The 24,734-nt window shown below is 37.1% G+C and overlaps 3 protein-coding genes across 3 annotated transcripts; 1 reads left to right on the top strand and 2 right to left on the bottom strand.

Annotated features, from left to right (window-relative positions):
* Nucleotides 1-2,456: 2,456 nt before the first annotated feature.
* Nucleotides 2,457-8,141, top strand: LOC126804924 (3-oxoacyl-[acyl-carrier-protein] synthase II, chloroplastic-like). The gene is made up of 14 exons (XM_050532018.1): nucleotides 2,457-3,106; nucleotides 3,955-4,160; nucleotides 4,237-4,440; nucleotides 4,861-4,971; nucleotides 5,064-5,159; nucleotides 5,289-5,334; nucleotides 5,434-5,513; nucleotides 5,717-5,785; nucleotides 6,137-6,221; nucleotides 6,596-6,750; nucleotides 6,822-6,902; nucleotides 7,147-7,206; nucleotides 7,304-7,470; nucleotides 7,751-8,141. The coding sequence occupies exons 1-13, from the start codon at nucleotides 2,773-2,775 to the stop codon at nucleotides 7,418-7,420; spliced, it is 1,644 nt and encodes a 547-aa protein (XP_050387975.1). The 5' UTR covers nucleotides 2,457-2,772; the 3' UTR covers nucleotides 7,421-7,470; nucleotides 7,751-8,141.
* A 1,219-nt stretch (nucleotides 8,142-9,360) lies between these two features.
* Nucleotides 9,361-16,389, bottom strand: LOC126804940 (uncharacterized). Its single transcript, XM_050532020.1, is given in 19 exon segments — nucleotides 9,361-10,010; nucleotides 10,161-10,307; nucleotides 10,429-10,511; nucleotides 10,601-10,702; nucleotides 10,826-10,954; nucleotides 11,116-11,277; nucleotides 11,377-11,490; nucleotides 11,939-12,004; nucleotides 12,129-12,263; nucleotides 12,596-12,652; nucleotides 12,761-12,854; nucleotides 12,962-13,092; nucleotides 13,644-14,048; nucleotides 14,122-14,331; nucleotides 14,501-14,592; nucleotides 14,713-14,973; nucleotides 15,111-15,601; nucleotides 15,603-15,619; nucleotides 15,794-16,389. Coding segments are annotated over 19 exon segments (3,777 nt in total). The 5' UTR covers nucleotides 16,295-16,389; the 3' UTR covers nucleotides 9,361-9,430.
* Nucleotides 16,390-23,292: 6,903 nt separating this feature from the next.
* LOC126794344 (pectinesterase inhibitor 3) lies at nucleotides 23,293-24,134 on the bottom strand. The gene has a single exon (XM_050521036.1). The coding sequence runs from the start codon at nucleotides 24,017-24,019 to the stop codon at nucleotides 23,411-23,413; it is 609 nt and encodes a 202-aa protein (XP_050376993.1). The 5' UTR covers nucleotides 24,020-24,134; the 3' UTR covers nucleotides 23,293-23,410.
* Nucleotides 24,135-24,734: the final 600 nt, after the last annotated feature.

Raw genomic sequence — 24,734 nt, forward strand, 5'->3', positions numbered from 1 at the left:
ACTGTTCCCGGCACACCCCACACTAGCTAGCACGAAGAAGCCTTGTACAAAAATCAGATTCACCTTTGGCCATGCTGCCGATCCAAAGCTCCAATCAGCCATCAACAAGGTCTGGCTTGCCAACCTACGGGCTTCACCAACCGCTTCTCTGACCGTCACATCTTTTTGTAAACACTATATTTGATCACACAAAGAGATAGTTATATCGTTATGTTGTGTAGGTGATCGCAAAATATGAAGTTACATGAAGTGTGAGTTCAGCCAGTTCACTATCTTACGAGTGTTAGTCGTATACGCATATCTTACATTATAATTGTACTTCAAAATAACAAATCATTGAGCTATATTGTTCAATACAGTCCTGATCAACGGGCACCAATGCGCTGTTCTAAGTTGTCTAAACTGACACTTGATCGTTGCTAGGATTTCACCAAACTTGATTGATTGTTACCTCAATAAATCTATTAACTTTTGTTTCGATAAAACCTATTAAATCCTAATTGATACACCAAATGAAAGTAGTTTGGTAAAAACAAAAAATAAAAACAAAAATGAAAGTAGTTTGGTAGAGATCATAAGTTTATAAGGTTCATATGTGATAGCCTCTTCAAAAAAAGAAAAAAAAGAAAGAAGTGATTTGGGGCTAAAAAATCTGTTACATGGTAGATAAATAGTGACTTCAAGAATTGAAGAAGTTTATTCTTCAATAAAGGTGACGGTACTTAGTTTCATGCATATGTGTACTCAACTACTCATGGATATCACTTTAGAGTATCTTCAATAGTTTTGATAAAATTTCTCTAAAATAGAGAAGCAAATGTCAAAATTTTCAAAAAAAATTATGTTTAAACTCCAATAATTTCTCAAATTTACATATTTCTGTATTTATTACAAATGAATAAAATATTATATAATCTTATTTTTATAACCATAAATTATTTTATCTATTTAATTTGCTAGTTTGAAATAAATGAATCAATTTTTTATTTTTTTATTGGTTGTTATTAATAGTTGAGTTATTGGAGAAAGTGTAGCATTTAGTGCTCTTACTTCTACAAAAAATTACAAATTGCTACAAAAATTTGGAGAATTTCTCTTTCTCTATTTTGGAGAATGAAATACATAATCTGTTGGAGTGGAAAAAGTCAAATATTCTCCAAAATTTCTTTTTTTCTTTAAAATATCAAAGTTATTGGAGATGCTCTTACTTGTTCCTCTTAAAATTCTACTCTCAAAATGAATAATTAAACACGTATATCATAATAATTTTTCCGCAAGTACCATTTTTTTCTTCAATCTTTAAATATTCGGTTCATCTTGTAAGATAATTATATATTATGAAAAAAAAAATTATATAGTTGAATTTAACTATATAGTCCCTATCCAGAGTGAAGCTTCACTCTGAAATTTTAGAGTGAAGTTCCAATTTTGGCACACTTTTCGGTCAAATTTTTCACCATAATTGATTCAATATTTAGGTATGCTATTCAAGATCATCTCTACAAAATTTCACCTAATTCGGACATCGTTAAGGTATTGAAATTAGATTAAATCAATGAATGAATTAAAACTGTTCAACGTGAACCGTTCGTGTAAATCTCAATTTTGAAAGCTCAAACCATTGTCAAATTGGATGAAACTTTGTAGAGATGATCTTGAATAACATACCTAAATATTGAATCACTTATGGTGAAAAAATTTCACCGAAAAGTGTGTCAAAATTGAAACTTCACTCTAAAATTTTAGAGTGAAGCTTTACTCTGAATAGGGACTATTTAACTATATAATAAACAATAAATGTCAAACTATCATAATACATCTTTTGGCTTTATTAGTGCTATACATATCTACGTCTGTGGAGGTTCATATTTCGAATGAATGTAATGATTTTAATCAATGAAGTCATTCGTTTTTCTAAAAAAAAGATGTTGAACTTTCATAGTATGGTAGAAACATGAGAACATTTATAACAAAAGCAAAATGAATATTGGAAAAAGTTTGATAGCGGTACATTCTGCAGTCAGGTTTGCAACTTCAAATTAATGTATAGGTAATGAGTGAGACCAATCACTAATATTCGTCTCCACACCTACACTATCATGCGTTCGAAACATACAAAATTAAATCTCTGACCACCAAAGAACTGAAATTTTAAACACAAGAAGCTATAGAATAATCACTCTGCAACAGCTCAAAAGAAATCATAGTTTAAGAACAATGAATCAAGCAGCACCAATACACACACATAAAAAAAACTGTATAATCAGAGTTTAATTCAGTCACAGAGTAGCACTATACATATACACACACAAATACAGACAATTTAAGTCAAAGACAAAACTGAATTGAGTAGGAAAAAAAATAGATTAATAATTAGAAAAATAAAAAAATTCTGAGTCAGTGTATCCCTCTCTTTCCTCCTCAGAGCTTACAGAAGTCATCAAAACACCACAGTGAGCACCAGAGAGAGAGAGAGAGAGAGAACAAAGCTTTTGTCTTTGTTATTCTCACTTCTCAAGACTCAACCTCTTTCCCACCCAATATTTGGCTCTTTCTCTCCAACCGTTTCAGAAATAGAGAGAGAGAGAGAGAGAGAGAGTTGCAGTGTCGAATGCCGCTCGATTGAATCACCACCATTGCCATTTCTCATTTTCATCGCCTACCCTTTTCAATTCACAGTCTCTAGAGCTCATCCCCATCTGGGTTTTTGTTTTGATTTCTCCATCTGGGTTTCTTGTCTTTTGATTCAAACAAACACAACCCAGAAAAATCATGGCTGCCACTTCCGTCGCGTCCCCTCTCTGCACGTGGCTCGTCGCCGCCTGCATGTCGGTCACGTGCGACGGGGAGCCTTCACGTGCCAAGCTGGGTGGTGGTAGTGGCGGCCGGAGACGGAGGGTGGCCAAATGTAGTAGCTGTAGAAGTAGTAGTAGGGGTGTGATTGGTGGATCCAGCATTCAGGGGTTGATGAGTTCTTGCTTGGCTTTTGAGCCTTGTGATGAGTACTATAGCTCTCAGGGTTTATCTTCTTTGGGCTCAAATGGTCTGTTTGGATCCAAAGCTGGGTCTATGAATCGGAGCAGGAGGCGGTTTAGTGCCCATTCTGGTAGATTGGTTTGAACCCTTTTGATTGATTCTGGTTTGAACCCTTTTGATTGATTCTGGTTTTCATGAATTTGGATTCATGCTTATTGTGCTGTTTTGTGTTTTTTTATATTGTTTGGTTCAGAATTTAGGTTTTCTTGTTTGTATGTATCAGTGTATGTTTTGTGTGTGTTTTGCGTGTGTTGTTTGCTTGCTTAGTTGGAAGTTTGCATCTGGAGTGGGATTTAAGTGATTGATTTCTGCAATGGTGGATTGCGGGATTCTAGTATTTTGCCATATGAACCTACTGATGTGAAATCATCTGTAGTTTGGTCTACCTAAAGTTGACTGTGTTGGAGGAACCAATGTTGTTGGAAAGAGGGCAGGAGATACTTGCATGTATGTTTATTTTCTATTTTACAGTAATAATGATGGGTAAATTGAAGCCTAGTAAGAATCAATGTTGTTGGAAAGAGGGAGAAGACCTTGCATGCTGTTTTTATGTTTAATTCAGCTGTAATATATGGAAAATAGCCAAATGATTCGTTTTTCCGGAGCATCTGTATTTCCAAGTTGATGATGGGTGAAGATCCAAGCTTTTATGTAAATAGAGCAAGGAATGGGAGCTCTTGTTAGTGAAAATTTGGTACCTTTGAAAAGAAAACGAGGAAAGGTTCATCCTTTGTGTTTGGTGTTGGTGCAAGTATATATTCAGTCCTATAATTTTCTGTTAACGCATTCAATTTTGGTTTTGCTGAGATTCAAATTGGAGAAGAAATATGATACTCATACTTATTAAGTAATTTACTGATTCTACAATATCTGATATGCATGCCATCTATGCTTGATATAATATCACTGTAATTATAGGAAAAACCATGGCCGTTGCTCTGCAACCTACCGAAGAATTAACAAAACAGAAGAAACCTGTAACAAAACAGAGGCGAGTGGTTGTGACAGGAATGAGTGTGGTGAGCCCACTTGGTCATGATGCTGATGTTTTTTACAATAATCTGCTTGAGGGTGTTAGTGGCATCAGTGAGATTGAAGCTTTTGATTGTTCCCCATTTCCTACTGTAAGTATTTATCTAAACCTCTCGTCATTAGTTGCTTTCTCGATGTCTTGTTCTGAGTACCTGTTCTTTTCTGTAGAAAATTGGTGGAGAAATCAAGTCATTTTCCACTGATGGATGGGTAGCACCAAAATTTTCCAGAAGAATGGATAAATTCATGCTTTACCTACTTACTGCTGGAAAGAAGGCCTTGGTAGATGGTGGAATGACAGAAGAAGTCATGAAGCAAATTGATAAAACTAAATGTGGGGTGTTGATTGGTTCTGCCATGGGTGGAATGAAGGTAACTTGAGTGCTATGTGTTTCACTAACTTTTTGGAGAATGGCCCAAAACCTGATTTACAAGAGCTATTACTGATTTCCTGGTTCTTGTTCTCCAAAGGGTTTAGTCTGAATTTAGAATTAAGTATGGCGATGTCACACCTACCACTGTATCATCTCCACCAGAGATAATGCATACCAGAATTATTTTGATTTCCAAAATTTCTTGTTTTTGCACCTAGTTCCTAATGTAAAACAGTGCATCAGCATCTGACTGATCCCTTATTCAAACAACACGGTAATGACAAAAAAAAAACTTTTAGAAAAACATTTTTATTCCATGCAACCCCCACATTGAGCCGAAAGTCCTGCAGCTGGACGAGGAACCTGATACGTTCTTCATTGTGACAGATGATTGATTTGGTGTTTTGGTATTAAACAGATCTTCAATGATGCAATTGAAGCTTTACGGGTTTCATATAAGAAGATGAATCCTTTCTGTGTGCCTTTTGCAACTACAAATATGGGTTCTGCGATGCTTGCAATGGATCTGGTGAGCTTTTGTTTATAGTACATTCTGATGGTTTTTGGTGGCCAATTAAAGTTTGTAGTCTTTTTGACTGCTTATTCTCCCTGAATTGGCAGGGTTGGATGGGCCCAAACTATTCAATCTCTACTGCTTGCGCTACAAGCAACTTCTGCATTTTGAATTCAGCAAATCATATCATTAGAGGTGAAGCTGTAAGTTTTCTGGATATGTCACTAGCACCCCAAAGGGATAACAGAAAGATTGAAAACAAAAGGAAGAATGTTGTAATTAACAATCCTCCATGTACATCATTTAATTCTGTTGCCAACATTCTTATGCAGGACGTTATGCTTTGTGGTGGTTCAGATTCAGTAATGATACCTATTGGTACTTCTCCCATTCCTTACTGCAATTTTCTTTTCATAATTTTTTTTCGAACTTGCAGGAAGTTATTATGATACGCTTGCTCTTATGTTATTGCTATAGGCTTGGGAGGCTTTGTGGCCTGCAGAGCACTTTCACAAAGGAACAGTGATCCTACTAAAGCATCACGGCCTTGGGATATTGTAATGTCATGACTTGCAACTAGTTTATTTCCACGTCTTCGTTTTTCCACTGTCATTTATATATGGGTTTATTTACTACTGGTATTGAACAAGTTGACTACTGAATCATTGAAAATAATAACACTTGGCAAGTCCTGATTGCTGACTTCTGGGACTTACAAATGTTTTGTTCCTCACAAAATTTTGTTTTGGTTAATGGACAGAATCGTGATGGATTTGTCATGGGGGAAGGAGCTGGAGTGTTGATTCTAGAAGAGTTAGAACACGCTAAGGTATTTAAACTCTAATTTTATGTGCATGGGTTGGGTATCTGTGAATGCTGCCTTTTCTTATCTATTTCGATAGGGGTCAATATGTCTGTAAGATTAATGCCATCTAGAACTTAACCCACATACCCTTTCAAGTCTCTATCAGTAGTTCCCTCAAGTAAAAACAGTCATGCTCTCTGTTTTATTCACCTGTCGGGCCATGGGTGACTAGCTTTTTAAATTAGTGCTACCTTAGCCTCTTGAACCCATGATCTGATTATACTTTTCTTTCTCACTTTCTGCTATCATGTTACATTATGTCTGTTCAAGTTACTTTAGATCCCTCTTTTTTCATGATTATTTTGAATTTGGCAGAAAAGAGGTGCAACCATCTATGCAGAGTTTCTCGGTGGAAGCTTCACATGCGATGCTTACCACATGACAGAGCCACACCCTGATGGTAATATTCTTTCCCTAAATCTCTCTCTCTCTCTCTCTCTCTCTCTATCATAGATCTCGTCAGCTTGTTGCTCTGAGGGAACAAGAGCATTATCTTTTAAGTTCGTTCTGCTGATATACTAACTTCATTGTTTCAATTCTCACATCTTCATCGTTCTACCCAATTCACTGTATGTTGGAATAGTGTTTAAAAACATTTCATAGATTCCATCTATAACATCTCTGTTTCTTTACTATTTTGGTAATTTGCTGCATATGTTGTAAGAAATTTGAGAGTTCCAGTACGCATGAAAGTTTTCCTGAGCTGCCTTGAATCACATCACATTCTACACTCTGAAAGCACTTTTCACATTCTTAGTTTTGTATCTGCAACAGGGGCTGGAGTTATCCAATGCATAGAGAAGGCATTAGTTCAGTCTGGCGTATCTAAGGAAGATGTAAATTACATCAATGCACATGCAACATCAACACCAGCCGGAGACCTTAAAGAGTATAATGCTCTGATGCATTGTTTCGGGCAGAATCCTGAGGTAACCTCAGTTCATAAGCTTCTAAATTCAATTTGTAATGGCATGTGATTGAAGACCTCTACCTTTTACAGTTGAGAGTCAACTCTACAAAGTCCATGATTGGTCACCTGCTAGGAGCAGCTGGTGCTGTGGAGGCTGTTGCAGCAGTACAGGTAATATATGTTATGCTTTTTAGTTTTTACTAAAAGAAATGTTTGTTTGTTTTCCCTTTTTTTGATTTTGTTATTTTTTTTTCATGTCTTACATGAAATGCATGTCTGAATGCTTGTGCTTTTGTTAAATGAAAGTGTTTCTTTGTATCTCTTGGTAGACATGCAGCTTTTGTGCACTTCTCTGGTTTTTTTCTCTCTTTTTTCCTGCTGTTATTCATGATATTTTATCCACTTTATTATGTAGGCAATACGAACTGGATGGGTGCATCCAAATATCAATCTGGAAGAGCCAGATGAGGGTGTGGTATGTTCTCTTCCATCGCCTCATCACTCATTTCAGTGTCTAGTGCCAAATTAATTACATGCAGCTGCCATCTAACTCTCTCAGCGTGTGAATTCAGGATATGAAAGTGCTAGTAGGCCCAAAGAAAGAAAGACTGGACATTAAGGTGGCATTGTCTAATTCGTTTGGGTTTGGTGGCCACAACTCGGCAGTTTTGTTTGCTCCTTACAAGTAGTAACATTGATCCAGTGACCTACTCCAACATTTACTTCAGTATCACTGAAGGTATGTGTTCTGGTTATCTTTCACTTTTCATTATAGGTCATAAATTTTGACATGGAAATAAACCAAGCAAAAGTCAGGCTCCTCTTTTTCAGTGAACGACTGCATTCCATCTATGATTTACTGACGCTTCAACTATAATGTAGGACAATTACCTCACTTTTCAATGCTCTTCTGGCAAAAGAACATAAAATAAAAACAATATTTTGTCTGTTTAACCTACTACCTCATTGAAGAGATCTTGTTATTTGCATGATACTGATGAAAACACTATGCGTTGCAGTGAGCACCCAGGAAGTCTCTTGTATTCGATCCTCTGTTCGGGTTGGGTGAATTGTGGCTCTGAAAAATAGAATTGGTTGGACAGCTGATCACTTGAGAATACTGTTGTGTATACCAAGGAGAATATTAGGAGCACCCTATGGTTTATCAAGAAATACTTTCACTTATTGTTGTTAAAAAAATCCCCATGTTCGTAATAGCCACAGTAGAGTTTGATCCTACGCGGGCAGTCGCTGCACCACCTTAAAAGCAGTAGTTGATTTTGGTTTCATCTACAAGTAGTTGGCTTTTGTGTTTCTTAGTACTGCTTGTATGTAATTACGTTGGAATCCATTTTCGGCTACAAAGGTACATAGCTTGATAACAAAGATTTTGATATATCCCAGTGCGGCGTTATTGGCATACAAACCAATAGTACCAATGCAACAACATATTTTCTCAAGTCTTGTGATAATCCGCTTCAAAAAAAAAAACATTGTGATAATTGTACAAGGAAATATCAAAGTGAGCCAGGAACTAAGGCTTGTGAACACGACCTTTTTCTTTTAGGCATAAATGCCGATTTGCACTCTAAATTTGGCTGAAATTGTTAATTTGCACCCCGAATTTGCATTTGAGTCAATTTACCTCCTAAACTTGGTAAAAATTACCGATTTACACCCCGAACTTGTATTTGAGTTAATTTACTTTCTAAATTTAGTAAAAATTTCCGATTTGCACCCCATCCGTTAAATTTAATTGTTTCTATCAAATTTTGTGTCACATGTCATGCACATGAGGGGTAATGTTGTCATTTTCTATTTATATTTTTCTTTAAAAAAATAAAAATATTCTTTAAAATGAGGATTATTTTGTTAATCAAATTATTTATTTACATCTTTTTTTCTACCTACTTAACCCTACTTTGAATTATATATTCAATATACCCACCCATTCAAATATAGTGTGTTGTGTATAAATATATTTTTATATGTACACATTGTTGGAGGATGAACAAAACGAGAATAATAACGACGTAATAGAACAGAACGTAACTGTTTATTGATTGATAATGATGCCAATATATATGCATTACATAACCACAATCCCGTATGATTCGGAGTCTTAATTACAGAGATGTGAATCTATCTCTAACAGTAAACCTAATAAGGCTAAGACACACACAATGGTAAAATAGTAATTCTCTCGGAACACACATTTATTTTTAATTTTCAATGTATTTATTTATTTATATTTTTTCTAATATCTTTTAACATACTATATCACATAAAATAATAAATATATAAATCAATAACATGTTTCAAAAAAACAAACGTTGTAGCAAGTGTTCCTCTTAAGTAATTTTATTAATTTATTTCATTATTCAATATGAATAAATATATAATAACAATACTACCCCTTAAATGCATGACATGTGACTTAAAATTAAATTAAAAACATTAAATTTAACGGATATGGTGCAAATTGACAATTTTTACTAAATTTAGGAGGTAAATTGACTCAAATGCAAATTTGGGGTACAAATTGACAACTTCAGCCAAGTTTGGAGTGCAAATCGACATTTATGCCTTTTTTTTAACACGACCTTTGTACTTTCCAAAGTTGGAAGAATGAATAATTTAACTGTGGTCTCATCTGAGTAAGAAAAGAAAAACTATTCTTTCAAGTTTTGTAACAACGATCATATTATTTGCTTTCTCTTGCTGCCTTTCTTCTGAACCTTTTTAAATTTCAAGCCTTTTGTGAGTATACTTGAGGCACTCTTCCCTTCAAGCTTCTTTGCCATCCTAACCACACTTGATATTCCTTTTCTGGCAGCAGCTCTGTGCTCTGGTCTGCGGCTCATCATCTTGCGATCAAGTGGCCAATATGCATAAGGTTCGAGCTTGTCCTTCTTTTTCAAATCCCCACCAGCCTTCTTGCTGGCATACTCGTTGCCAGTTGCAGCCCATCCAGATTCTGATGTCTTTCTTCGCTTTTGTATTTTCTTTGTATCCACTGATAAGTGACTTCCTGCTTCGCTCCTTGCACTTGAATCAGGATGAGATGACTTCTCGCTGTATGAGTTTGAGTCCTCATGAATTATAAGGCAACCGTCAGGGTCTATCTCTGGCCCTTCATCGGCCTCCATTTTACGCTTTAAATTTTCTGATGATCGAAGAGCAGACCTTGTTCTTCGCCGATCGAGCAAGTCCATAGGCTCGTCTTCTAGTTGATCAAATAAATGGTCAGGCAAGTTCTTATTTGTTCTACTCTTGGCCCTGATAATATTGAAAACAATGTGTTAGTGCAATTGAACTCTGCCTAATATAACAGAGACCCAATTGAACCACAATCAAATTTTCACTTCTAAAGATAAATTGGCTTATGGGGTAGATAGTAATCAGTCATGAACAATAAAAACAACTAACCGTGATGAAGATGCTTTTGATTTGAGGTGTGACCCCTTGCTACGTCGGCCAGTGACTGTTTGGGAATCCATATAATCTGAATTACTATCATCAGTTTCTTCATCACCAAAATCAGAAAATACTTTTGAATGGTTCCATCTGCTCAACCTGAATGAAAGCAAAGAAGTTATAGACAATAGGGAAGAGAAGAGTTCATTTGCAGAAAAATTCACGTAAACATGCATAACAAGAGATGCTATGTTGTTCATATGCTAATTAATTCTTATACCTCGCTGTAGTTGCTTTGGATGCCTGAGATTTAGCTTCCTCAGATCTAGAAGTCTGTTGTTTCTTGTCTTTTCGTTCCTTAATCTGTGATCAACAAGAGGTATAAAGATCAGCAATGAGTAGAGAAAACCCTGGCTATTCTAATTCTACCACAGAATCTTTTTGCAACAGACCTTCCGAATGTTGGTAAGTAGTTTCATGTGTTCCTGAGGCATGACAGCCTTAACGGCATCCATCCCACATTTCTTGACAAGCATCTCTAGTAGAAGCTTAATCTGAAAACAATTCAGGTTTCACCAGAAAGTGATAAGATACAAACTATCAAAAGCACAGCTACTTGATACAAACTGAAGTCACGATAGCAATAAAATCTCAAACGCGTTAATCAAAGCACAAACCTTGGCTTTGCAATGAGTTTTAGTATCATCTTGCCACTTCAACAAGGCCTCAAACATGCTTTTCAAGTGCAATTGCAATCCCTCAGCCTGAGATTTGGCTACTAATACCTTCAGTAAGCCTAGATTTGCCTGCAATGAAGAAAATCTTTATATAAGAACCAAAAGCAAAATTACTGTATATCATGTAAGATTAAATAGAAGAACAATTAACATAATGGTACATTAAGAAATTTGCTAAAACAAATTGAAAATAACCATTAATCACTGATATAACAAGATAGGTAACGTACTTTGATTATTTCTCGGTTCTTTCTCTGGAGGAGCAGGAATGTTGATGGAAGCAAACTGGTAGCAGAGGACACAAGATCGGAGAACTCATAAGCCAATCTAGCTAAGCCTCTCATTGCGGCACTAATTATAACAGGGGTTTCACCAGCCAGACCCCCAGCTACCTGTGACCATAAGATAAGCTCAGTTCAAGATGATTGCAGCCAATCATAACAGCAGATTCATTAGACTAATAATCAGTAGCTTGAAACAGTGTCAAGTACCATGTTAAAGAATTGATACAGGTTCTCTTTCTTCCCGCCTTTCGCCTCATCCCCACAGGCATGGCCAATCTGGACAAGGATATCATATGCTTTGTTTCTTGTTTTCTTGTTAGCCTGCATAGCGATATTCTCTATCAAAATAAACCAAAGTACAGAAAATTTCTTGTTTTATGTGTGGAAAGCTGGCTAAAAATGAAAGCTTTTCATTAGTACACCTGACAGTAACCGACTACCTGTAGATGTGGTGCAGAAGAAAATTTCAAAAAGCAACAGCATTCAAAGTTTATTCCTCTAAGCAACTATAGAGTTGGTTTGCTTGTGATAGACTTCTACAATAAAGGTAGTCTGCAATCTGTTTGGCATGCCTAAAAATGTTACTGTACCTCAACCTAATATGGTGAACGGAACAACTCTGAATTGGTAGATAATACTAGTTGGCACGATTTCGAATTTCATGAGGAACTAATCCAAGTAGTGTGCAGCCCAGAACAATGAAGCGGAGTACAAATTGAGAAAGATAAATGACATATTCACTAACATTGCAGCTGAAATACCGCCATACCTCTTTGAGCCCAAGAATTATTTCTGTTAGGAAAGAACTTATGATGTCATGCCACCTCTGCTCACTCTACAAAAGAAACAAGTATTCATATACTGAATCACATACATATGAACTTGAAATCTTGAACTGAAACCTGACTCGAAAATAACGACACAGATTCGAAACTAGATGAGTTTTTGTTTAAATTTACCTTTGAAACATGAACTATTAGAACATACAAGCAGTCAAGCCTATGCCGTCTAGCTGAAAAATGGCATGAAGGCAGCAAATCCACCATCAGTCTGAGCAAATCCTCGAGCTTCGACGAGATAAACCCATCAAAGTCCTGATCATACATGCAGCAAAAAGAGCCATAGATCAATCAGTCCATCCAGAAATGAATTGCTTTCATCAAACGTAATACATACATATATATATATATAAAGCTACTGGAAGATGGGAAGAATTGGCACACACTACATCATTCCATCTTAATAATTCTCATTCTTTTTTCTTACATGGGAGATGTCTGGGACTATCTCTCAATTAACCTAAAGCTCCGTAGTACACATCTTCAAGGAGAACGATTACACCATGTTCATACATATTCCATGGGACAATGAAGATGATCATTTAACATATAAAATATATATAAATCCACAATTATCATTTCCATACCCCAAGAATGATTGAAAGAACTTTGTATGCCTTCTTCTGTATCAAACCTTCGTCATCCTGAAAATTGAAAAACAATTAGTTAGTTCAACCTTTGATTCTCATAACTTGCAGGAAAAGCTTAATATCCAAGAACTAGGGCAGCTGCAAATAGAAAGAGATCTAGACCTGTAATGCAGGCTTTATAGCATTAAACAACAGATCAACCTCATCAGCATTTAAACCAAGTAAGAATGAAACCGCCAAGTCAAATAGTAGTGCCCTGAAGTTTAAGATGAATGAATGAATCAATCAAATGTATGATATCAAACAGAGAAACAATTACTAAGCACAGATTCTGACATCATAAGCAAACAGAAAATGACATACCTCTGCATGGAATTAGAACCACTAGAACCTGCAGCCCCTTTAGTGACCCTCAAAAGCTTCTGCATACTGCTTAGAAACAACTTTGATACAACTGCTTTATCTGATATTGATGCAAACTCACGAATTGTGGATGAAAATGTTAATGGCATAATTATTTCCCATTTGACAAAACAAGATTATACAGAACTTACATTGAAATTCATTTAGCATGGAGACATTTAAGATAAAGATCATTATGATATGATATAAGACGTTATAACCTTTATAGTCGCCTCCCCTTATAAATCCTCTCTAATGAATAACACTGACTATTGTCTGATCTAACTTCATCTAATGCATTGTGTAACTTAAACCTAATATGACTTCTCAAAGGCTATACATACCTAAAGTCTAAGGATATGTCGTGGTGAAAATGCACTGCAAATTTGTACTCATCTACATGACCATGTGTAATGATGAGGCGACATCTAGTTATTATATATTCCTGTCTTAACAAGGATATGCAAGAGTAGAAGAGACTGTACTTGTTAGTCCGGTAGGGTATGCCTAGAAACTAGAGGTAAGTAGGAACCATCAGGCCCATATGTATATATTAGTTCCCATAACAGTGCAGAGGTATACTTGTCCAGGAGTTTGCAGAAGCAACACTATCAAACAGATAAGCACTGTAAAAAAAAAGTACCTGTAAACAACCTCCATCATCTTTTGTAGAATTCAAGAATACACCAGATAGAACAGTCAGGATCTCGCGCGCACTTGATTTGAGCACACACAAGTTATCTGCTCTAACCTGAGCGGTGTAATTAGCCATAGCTCTACGTTTGGCAGTACCTACCTCAATATCAGACATATCATTCTCTTCTTCTGCAGTTTTTTTATTTTGTTGAACAAGAGTTTGCAAGCCCAAGCATATTAATCCACAAATTTCAGGTTCGTCATGAAGAGCATTGCACAATGCTTGCTTCAGATCGTTGAAACTTTCAGCAGCATCAGAAGGGAAGTTGCAAAATGAAGGCAACAGTGACCACAGAGAGTATACAAGTGCATCTGTACTCCTTGACGAAAGAATACGTCCTTGTGACTCAAGCTGCCAATTATAAGAAGTTAATGATTATTGCCAAATAAATTAAATAACCAGTTCCACCAGTGATGATTAATACCTGTCTAGACTTATTCCTTATCACTTCGACCATACCCAAAATTGACTCCGTATAAAAGTTTAATCGCGCACCAATTGTATACTGCTTCAGTATTGGAAAGAGCCACACGTTCACCTCACCAAGGTCTTCAGCCTCCAAATTAAGAGGCAGAAAGCCTTAAAAAGTTTCAGGTCCCATCGCAATAAGAGCCGTTCCGAGGCATTCATGCAGCTGTATATTAGTAGAAAAATTGAGTCAGGAAGTTCGTAAGCTAAGATAAAAAATAGCAATTTGTACTCATCATTAAATATTTAAATAGAGATAGGAAAATGCTCTGATGAAGATTTCCCTTTCAGCCTCCAAATCGAACACAATACGGTTCAAGAGATAGGAAAATGACCTCTTTTCTGAAAGGGAAATCTTCATCAGGCAACTTTTCCATGTCTGCCAAGCTCTTCAGTGTACCCCTCATGAAATAAGAAGAGTATACCCCTGTATGTACCAACTGTTACACCCCTTATGCACAATGAAAATGAAATGGCTGGACAGATGGAAGTAACCTAACCTACTAATTTGGGGTATGGGACATCATTGCATAAAGAAGAGTCATACCTAATTTGTCAAACATCGCTGAAACAACTTGAAATGCAAGGTCCAAAACAGAAGTGTAGTGGTAGCCAAGCAAGCTTTCAATACTGGCACACACTTTTTCTATTACAGTTGGCCCAGACCTCCGTTCATCCACATTTCCATTCGTCACAACCTGGTCTACCCCCTGTTTGATCAAGCTTCCATCAATGCAAGCATGAATAAGACTCTTACATGCATTTACTGCTGCACGAATGGCCTCTTCATGTTCAGATCCCAATATATCTATAAGACACATAACAATACAATTTTCAGTATCCAGATTTAAACAGGATACAGAGGCAGCTGTACTTAATGTATGGAAAGAAACTAAAATACATGCAAGAGATGTAACTAAAGTTGGTTAAACGGGAAAATATTACCTCGTAGTGCACTGAATACAGTAGGGAGTTTAATCACGCACATCTGTCTGTTCAGTGAATAAACCTTTGTCATTCCAATATTAAGCAACCGAGCAGTAAATGTCATGTCCTCCACGGACGTCTTATTGTTCGAAACAGAAAGAGATACCGAGCATAACAGATCCAGCAATATCTGAGGAGAAACTTCTGGACATGCTTCAAGACAAAGCCTATACAAGCCATCCGTTATGCGCCTTGTGACAACAGGGTTTTGCAGCACCAAGAGAGGTTTAAAGAGCTCTAGGATCTCGTTTTTATTCTTTGTCGACATAAGAGCAAGACAATCCTTAAAAGCATCCAACAGATATAAAACCTCGAGGCTCCCCTTCGGCCCTTCACTAGCAGCTGGCTTTGTTCCACCGGCAAGCAAAATAAACCTTTTGAACAAATCAGTGATCCCTTGACTTGCCGGGGAGTGCAAAGACGTCCCTTGAAAGCTTTGCAGCACATCAATGCGATTGCCTTTTCACCTGCAATGTTTAAGATTACAACTCCACCTATGCAACTCTGTACTTGACAAACCTAACAATTTCGCGACGAAATGACTAAACTAGCATATACAATAAAAATTCCGTAGCAGCTCAACTAAACAATGCGATTCAATTCAACTATCGAAAAGTTAATCAATGTGATCAGAGTTTCACCTTAGGGCGGGAATCGGTCGCGAAGCTCAGTAAGAAGCCATAGAGCTGAGAAATGTGAGACCAGTTGCTGTGGTTGACTCGGCTGCCGACGATGAGCAAATGCGCTGAACAGTTCAACCCGGAGACGGCTCCGGCGACGGTCAAAGAGCTCGAATGGAGCGCACGAACAAGTAGTCCGTTGACTAGACCGCTCTTCTTCACGAGAATCTCCGGCGAGACTTTCCGGACGGCAAGGGAGAGAATTGTGAGGAGAGCGTCGATCATGTAACCGGAGGGCTCCGGCTCCGAAAGGATTCGGTCCAGAGACGAGCACGCGGCGCCGAAGTAGGCGACGGGAGAGGAAGGGAGGCTCTGGTCCTTGAAGCCCTGGGCCATGCCGCCGATGACGGCGCAGAGGTGCTGGTGGTCCTCGCGCGTGAGGATTGAGGTGCAGATGTCGTCGTCGAAGGCGGAGGGGCTGGAGGGGGTTAGCAGCGGCTCTTCCATTTCAATGGCTTCCATGTTTGGAGGAATTGGAAGTTGCAGAAAAACCCTAGCTGCTTAACGGCAAGGGTTTATTGCCAAAAGAGACTGAAAGAGTGGAGCCAGGTGTGGTTTTGTACCCGGTAGGGGTGGAATTCGGTTCGGTAATATAAGCTTCTAAGTTCCAAGTTAAATTACATTCGAAGTTAAAAATGGTAGCACAATCAGGAATTCGGGAATACTAATAGGCCATTAGGGGCTGCTTTTCTCTTCAATTTCTTCATTATAAAAGTTGTTTTCCTCTTCAAAGTAGTGTCGGAATGCTATGTTAGAACGCTCTGATTTTTTTCATGTAAAAATCACAGTAGCATTTTAATTACTCAGCGATTAGCACTCTAATCATAGTAGCAAAAACCAATTCAGCAAACTAACAACTTGTCATGTACATATACGTGTTAATCACATAATTATTTTATTACAGTAGCATTACCAGAATAGCAAACTCGATAATACAAGAAAGCAAACTGGGGTATATAGTTAGTCTAACAGATGTAAAAATATGAGGCTCTCCACTATAATCTACAATAAGTAGCACACTATCGACCTGGGGTATGCATGGCACTAATGTTATATAAATTAAGCTAGCGAAGTAGCGATTATACCTAGCACAATTGATAATGGGTTACAGATGATACCCTATTTATATTTCATTTTCTATATCAGTAAACGTATAGCAAGCTACATAGCATTACCTAATACCTACAGCTTAATAGTGAGATAGTATCAATACAATAGCAAAGGGTCTTTCTTTGTTTAATTTTTGAAGGGGAAGCAGAGGGTATTTCTAAAACCATTAATTTTTACTCCTTGTTTTGCAAACCACACTCCCCTTATACGGCTTTTACCAAATAACCCCTCTATTATCACCGAACCCCACAGTGGCAGTCTCCCCAAAGCCTCCACAAACAGAAACTTTGTTTCCCTGCTCTAGGCTCAATCCTAAGGTATAGTACCGACCCAATGACAAAAAATCCTTCTTGAATCCTGCAAGCAATGGTCCAAGGTCTAAAATCATCACTCTGTCTTCTCTGACTCAAATCTTCTTCAATGTGTTCTACCATAGATGCCGAAAATTTGATTACTTCCAGAGCCAGCTGCCCCTCTCTGACGCCAACCTCGAATTCTTAGCCCGTATATATATCCCAGACTTGAAGTCATTAACCTGCGAGAGCTTTCACTCTGATACTTCACCGAAAATGCAGGCGAGATTAATTTAAAGCCAACCTTTGCTTGGACCATAGCATGAATCCCCCTGTTCCCATTTATTTTTTTACCATCTCTTTGTATTAAAGAACTTCATTATTCTCTCCATCAAACACACTCACAAATTCTAACTAATCGTATCTGAATTTCTGGCATTTGTGACTGATTCAAAATTTCTAATTCCAATCTCCAGATAGGGATTCTCTGAGACCATTTTCTCCTCTCAGTATAAAATCAAATTGGTATTTCATACAAATCAGTTTGTCAGAGAAAACCTTTTTACAGAGTTGGAGTCAAAAGATTCTTTGTAATTTGATTCAGCCCATCTTATTTCCTCATTCTATTCAAGTCTGGAATTTTATTTGTCTCGAGAAAAAAAAGTATGGGAATCATGTGAGAGAAAGAACACATTTTGGTTAGTCTGAGGGAAACCTAAGTGAGGGTAATTGTGGAAGACAAATAAGAGTGTAAAAAATCATAATAATAATAATAATAATAACAATTAAAATGGAGTGCAAATTTCACCTCCCTTAATATATAGTTCCCAGAAAAACGAAAGCCTCCCAATTACAGTTAAAGGAATAAGGAAAGAGTCTGAGAATCAAATCAGAGAAGCCAAAACTGAAAGCAATGAAATGAGGGAAAACAAGACATACCATGACATGAAATATCTCACAATAATTATCCTCTTTGAGAGAGATTTAAAAAAAAAGTAAATCGTACAAGGGAAGTTTTTCAGAACAACTAATAACTCCAAACAGATTAAACAAAATAGTGAGAATAGTGGAGTTTAAAACAACTGCAGTGGACATAACCAGTCTAAATAACATGATATCTAACAAATGGAAAGACAAAAAGGTTCAAAACTAAAGTAGTTAAGTTGATATCAAGTTATCAGCAGTAGCTCATATATATGACTTATAACAGGTACGTTTTACACCAATCATTATATCAACATTTCATATCATAAATTATAATCAGAACCGTGGCTTTCATAAAAAGAATGGACAGATAAATAACAAGAACAATCTATGAAACAAAATTGATATATAATGTAAAAGAGCAAGATTGATATAGAATCAATCTATGAAACAAATCAAACCGAACATCTCATCCAAAACAAAAGGCCAAAAATATACCCTTCATGTTTGTTCCCTATCGGCCTTCCAAGAATGACTTGCCGAATCACCCAATTGGGTCTTTTCAAAGTTTGAAATTCAAACAAGCTTCTTTCAAATTGGCTCATGAAAAAACAAGATCAAGACATCTTAATTCCATTCTATGCAAACACATCGAAATTGAAATCACATTAAAACAAATCAATGAAGGGAAATTGATGGGTTACAAACCCGAGATTGAGTGAGAGAGACTGAGAGAGCACCCAAACCACACTTCGGGGTTGAAACTAAGGCCTAGTTTGGTACATCTTCACATATAACAAAAACAGTTTATATGTCGACTTTTAAAATTCATAGTGTTTGGTAATTTCATAAAAAATCAGTTTTTTTTTATAGAATTTATAGGTCACTCACAGTAACTATTAAAAGCAACCCGAATGTTATTTTTACAAAATCATGTCTTTTTTTGTTGTTGACTATATCTACAACAGTTCTTTAAAAATTTACTAAACAATTTATTTATCGACAACACTTATAAAAATAATATCTACCAAATACAAACTTTTTTTAGTTCAAAATTGATTTTTTATGCAGTATAGTAGAAGTAAATTTTTTTTTAAGTCACAGTAATATCAAACTAGTCCAGATGAAGAGAGTGTTCTGGAGGGAGTGATCAGTGATGGCAGCGAGGACGCCGACGAGAGGTTGACTGGATGAGGTGAGGTGAGGTGAGCTCTCAAGTATGGAATGACGGAAGAGAGATGGACTGAATTAGGGTTCTTTGTGTTGTATATTTATACTTCCTATATACTAAAGTTGGTGCATTTGAGGGTATAGACGTAAGATAGGTACAAGCGTACAATTAATGACAATTTACTGACATTGGGACTGACCTGAACTAAGCTTCATAATTTAGCAACAGAAAGTTAACAATGATGTATGATTTATCTAGCTCAGGTTCTACATGTGTTGAACTGAAAGCCAAAAACTTCCCCATGTTGCTAAGCTGTAGTCACACTAGGACTAGACTGTATCTAATTTTGATAATTATATATTTATATGATTATACAAAATCATATAATTACACTGGGACAAGACTTTCAATAATGTTAATGATCGTGACAGTCTTAAGCCGCAGTCAGCTTTTGTTCACAAGACTTTTTTATCAAGGTATAATTTCTTGAGAGGTTGAACCTTTTGCCTTGATACATTTTTATTTGTCAGATGTTACCTTTGAATCTGTAGTATTGCATTAGTGATTAGAAACAGTAGTTAAATTTACAGAAAATTGGATACATGTGATTTGATTTTCAATTTTCTTTCTACTTGGTTTGTTCTGTACTACCACTATATTTTTAGTTGCGAGCAAGTAGCAATTATTTCTGCAGATTGATCAGTCCTTCCAAAAAAATTGTAGTTGTGGAGGCATGCCCAAGGATGAGAAGGTATCGTTTGATTCTTTTACTTGGGGAACAACACTGAATTCACCAACTGTTTCCACTTAGTGCATGGGGTCTTTATTATCACTATCTACATCAAGTGTGTGACCAAATATTGAAATGATTATTCATTAGCTGTTCTCATATGCAACATATATTATTTTGAACATATGTCTGTTTATGAGACAAGTTCCTGTCAATTCCCAATTCATCTTGAAAACATGTAACCTATGTATTCACCTATTGTCTCGAATTTTATGCAGAAAAACTACCTCCCTTGAAGTCTGAATCGATCAAGTCAGAGAGAGGCACTAGCAGTACAAGACTGATATTAGAATGGAGCGTGAAGACGAAAATGTAACGAGGGGTATAATCAAAATTTAGCAAGTGGAAACAGTTACGTTAGATAGTACATTTGGTAATGGTAATGATTTAATTAGATGTGCAATTCTATATGTAATTTTGACATCTGGCTATAGCGCTAGATATTGGATTCCTATACGGATGTAGAAAATTAATCATTGTTTGTATTTATACAAATTATACTCATTATAGCATGTCAATTCATTTATGTGTGTATTTAAATGTGTCCCTATGGTAACAACCTCTTCTATTGTTGATATATATGCAGACCATGTTGCTAATAGTGTGAGGGAAGAAAGCAGCGACGCCAGCGAGGCTTGGAGTTTTACCAACTATTAAACTTAATTGGCAATATTTTGTACTTGAATCATGTATATATATTGATGCATACGCAATGCAGCTTTCACAACCAATTTGAGATAAGCACTAATGTCACAATGTAGCCGCTATTGTTCGGCAATTCGGATAATGTTGGTTCACTTTCTTATGCGTATGCTCAATTTATTTTCAGCATAGTAATTTCTGAGGAGCAGGTCGTACTCATCACAGTTTTTAAGCGAAATAACAAAAAAAAAATTTGTTGCACCGCAGCAACACGCGGGCTATATTTTCCTCGTTTATACCTAGTAGAAATGACGTTGTTAAGGTTTAAAGTTCAGTTCGGTTCGGCCTATACGGTTCAGTTTGAGCCTACAACCGAAACTGAACTGCAGACATTTTAGTTTTCTTGATTTTATTTTTTTGGTTCGGTTTTTTTGTCAGTTCAATTTTTTTTTCATTTTCGGCTCGATTTTTGCAGTCGGTTCTCGGTTTTTTCTTGTTCGGAAGTGCCACCCCTAGTACCCTGGTCGATATTTTGAACCGGCTCGGAGCCACACCCATCTTTTATTGGGTTTGGTCATTGTCGTTTTGAATTTTCACCCCAATTTTTTGGCCCAAAAGATCATTTTACCCTCTCTTTTTTGGGCAGAGGGTAGTATACGGTGGGACTAACGGACGAGAGCCTATTCTATACACGGGCCGTGTATGTACGTGGCTAATCCTAGCTGTTGATTTCAATAGGTGGAGTGAAATTTTGATCATTTGAGATCAAACTCCATTTCAGCATAAGGGTGGCGAGTGAGGTTGTCATTCAGATTCAAAGATTCATTCCTCAGCCACAGCAAGTTCTCATCAAACCTCAAACTGAGATTAATCATATTTCTGGTAGCCCATTTATCCTTAAAAAAAACAATTCAATCATATACGGTATTGATAGGGGTGGCGGCAGCTAACAGGATAGTATGGAACTTTGGACTGCGTCGGTATCAAATTTTTCAAACAGCCACCGACCATAGTTGTCGGTATGACCGATTTTTTGGCTTGGTACACTTCGGTTTAGATTAGCAGCCGAACGATTTTGATCCAGAAATTTGATGACTTTTTTAGCCTAATCTTCTTCCTCTCCGATCGAAGATTCAGATCTGAATCATCAAATTTTGAAGATGGGGTGCTCTAATGATATTGACTTACTAATTGAATATCTGATAATTAGATGAGGATGATTTGTTATGCATCTGATGATAATAATTTGAATTGAAGAAATTTGAAAGATAGGATAAAGGATGAGATGATGTTGATTTGGACTGAATCTCAGAAAGAGTATAATGAAAACGGATGAGAAGAAACAAAATTTTTTTTTTCTGAACAGATGAAGAAGTTGCTAACTGCAGATTGCAGAAAAGAAACGAAGAAGAAGACGAAAGAGTGAACGAAACAAAAGGAAAGACATATTGACGCATGGTTGCAATACACAAATAATTTGAAACAACCTTAGTTGCAATACTGGTGCGTGGTTGAAAAAATAAGCCGTTTATATACATGGCCCGTGTATAGAATAAGTTTCGCTACCGGACTAATGACACTAATCAATCAGTGAACTTTCACCAACTCAACATCGTATATCAGCCATGAGTTTGGTGGTACGTCTTTGCCACCTTTACTCCCATAACTGCAAAAAATGTTAGAACAGGAAGAAAGCAATGACAAGTTAAATGCTCATGTGAAGATGTTAAATGATCATGAGTTTTGGTGGTATTTTTGAAGAAGTTAAATGCTCATGTGATGTGTATTTTTTCCTTTAAAAAATTCCATAATTCTCATGAACCTTCTATAGGATTTAGTATCAGAGATGTCATCTACGAGCCAATCATACTTACCGTCTCAACCTCTGACCAAACATGCACTCCTCTAACTTAGCTACTCTAGTCGCAAATTCTGACTTGCATGAACAACACCACTAGCACAACTTGGGAGTGAGTATTATCGTGAACTCCAAGAGGGCAAGAGATCCCAACAACGGACGTACGTACTTTTCCAAATGACACCTTCCCAGGCAAACGCATGACACTCCTCACTCCCATTCACTAGCCCTTACTACCTTTCAATGACGGAAAGCTCACATAAGTACAACAAAATAAAAGTAGCAAAAATGCAGGTAAGGAAAATCAACAAGGGTGAGAAGATTATACTCATTATAGTATTTCAAGATTAAAATTAAGTTAAGACGAGTGTTCGTCTGCATTTTGCCGCTAAATGACACAGTAGAATTTCCACTTTATTGCATTGTACATGGTATTCTGATTTTGCACCGTAAAGCAAAATTCGAAGTCTTCCTTCTTATAGAATAGTAACTCAAAAGTTTCGTCGCACCGTAAAGCATAATTTCCACTTATAGCTGAAAATTGGTTTTGTACTCTGATATACCCCTGCGATGATATAAGTACAAAATGACTATCTTCAAATGAAGAAAAATATATCATTTATATGTCTTGATGATAAGATCCCGTCTCATAATAGTATTGCTTAGATAATATACAACTTGAAGAAACACTAACAGTAAATAGTAAATACTACAGTTACTTGAACAAGCACATTACAGACACCAACGGCTATAGGTATCAAAGTAAATCAACCACCAACGTCGACATGCATCAAGGCTTAGATCTAGGCCGTCCACGGCTCTCGTCGAGCCGGTTAATCATGTAGAGCGCGTTACTGGTAACTCTAGCAGCATCGGTGATCTTCCTCTTGACGTCAGCCTTTACTTTCCCGTCGACATCCTGGAACCCGTCGAGACACGTGTCCTCATTAGTAAGGGCGGCGCTGACCCACGTCTGGGCGTCGCTCATCTGCCACCGGAACGTCTCCTCGTGGAGGTGGTGGAGCTCCTCTAGAGTGCGGCTGAGCTCGTCGACGGAGTCCGAGACTTGCTCCACGCAGTCGCTGATGGACACGCGCTGCCTCTTGGGGGAGGAGGAAGAGGTGGAGCGGGAGAGCTGGGAGAGAAAAGCGGAGACTTTACGGGTGCGTGAGAGGGAGACGCTGACGGCGGCCTGGGCGAGGTCGCGGGGGGTCTGGGCAGGGGAGGTGGAGAGGGTGTGGAGGCAGAGGCTGGGGTAGCTGGCGTGCTGGCATGATGTGCGGACGAGGTGGGAAGAGGAGGTGGTGGCGTTGTGGGACGTTTTACGTGCGGCGGTGGAGTGTGAGAAGGTGAGGAGGAGGAAGGGGAGGCGGAGGAGGAGGAGGAGAGTGGAAGGCATAGTTTTGGGGTGGTGGAGATCTGAAGTGAGTGAGTGAGTGAAGAGATCGAGTGAGTGAGTTAGATACTTCTGGGAATTAGATATAGAAGTAAACGAGGGAGGTGAGGGAGAGGTGGTGGGTTTTGGTTTTATAGGGGAGTGTGATGTGGGGAGGAGGCAAACGACTGGCTGCGTAGGTGTAAAAATGTGGAGTCGATATTGATGATAAAAAATTATTATATACAACCGTCACATATTTCAAATAACGTAATTTTTAATATTATGTTTTTATTTTTTATTGTGATTGTTTTTTATTAATTCTTATATATAAATAAATTTTTATCATTTTCACCGCGTGTATGTTAATTATATCATGATGTAATATGATTGGTTATGTATCACATGATAATGTCACGTGGTGTGTCGAATACACGGAATAATTACTCGTTGATTGATACGGCAAAAATTTCCTCATAATACTTCGTTTAACCAAAAATATATATATTCAATCAATTAAATTTTTAATTTCTAAATTATAAATTTCATAGCAATTTAAATTCGTAACTCCTTTAAAAAAAAATCGTAACTAATGTCTTACGGTTTACAAGTGCAAAACTAACAAATAGCTTCAGGCAAAGCTAACAAATAATCGTTTACTGCATCAAACTAATGGATTGTTGACCATTAGTTGTTAACTCTTGTTATGATGTCTTAATTATTGTTTGATGCAATCGAA

Source organism: Argentina anserina, chromosome 1 (assembly GCF_933775445.1).
Source record: "Argentina anserina chromosome 1, drPotAnse1.1, whole genome shotgun sequence".
NCBI classification, from domain to species: Eukaryota; Viridiplantae; Streptophyta; class Magnoliopsida; order Rosales; family Rosaceae; genus Argentina; species Argentina anserina.

Excerpts from the sequence above, each read along its gene's own strand:
- LOC126804924 (XM_050532018.1), top strand. The coding sequence starts at position 2,773 with ATGGCTGCCACTTCCGTCGCGTCCCCTCTCTGCACGTGGCTCGTCGCC. Across the intron at positions 5,514-5,716 it reads CATCACGGCCTTGGGATATT|AATCGTGATGGATTTGTCAT; the intron begins GTAATGTCATGA and ends GTTAATGGACAG. Across the intron at positions 6,903-7,146 it reads AGGCTGTTGCAGCAGTACAG|GCAATACGAACTGGATGGGT; the intron begins GTAATATATGTT and ends TTTATTATGTAG.
- LOC126794344 (XM_050521036.1), bottom strand. The coding sequence starts at position 24,019 with ATGCCTTCCACTCTCCTCCTCCTCCTCCGCCTCCCCTTCCTCCTCCTC.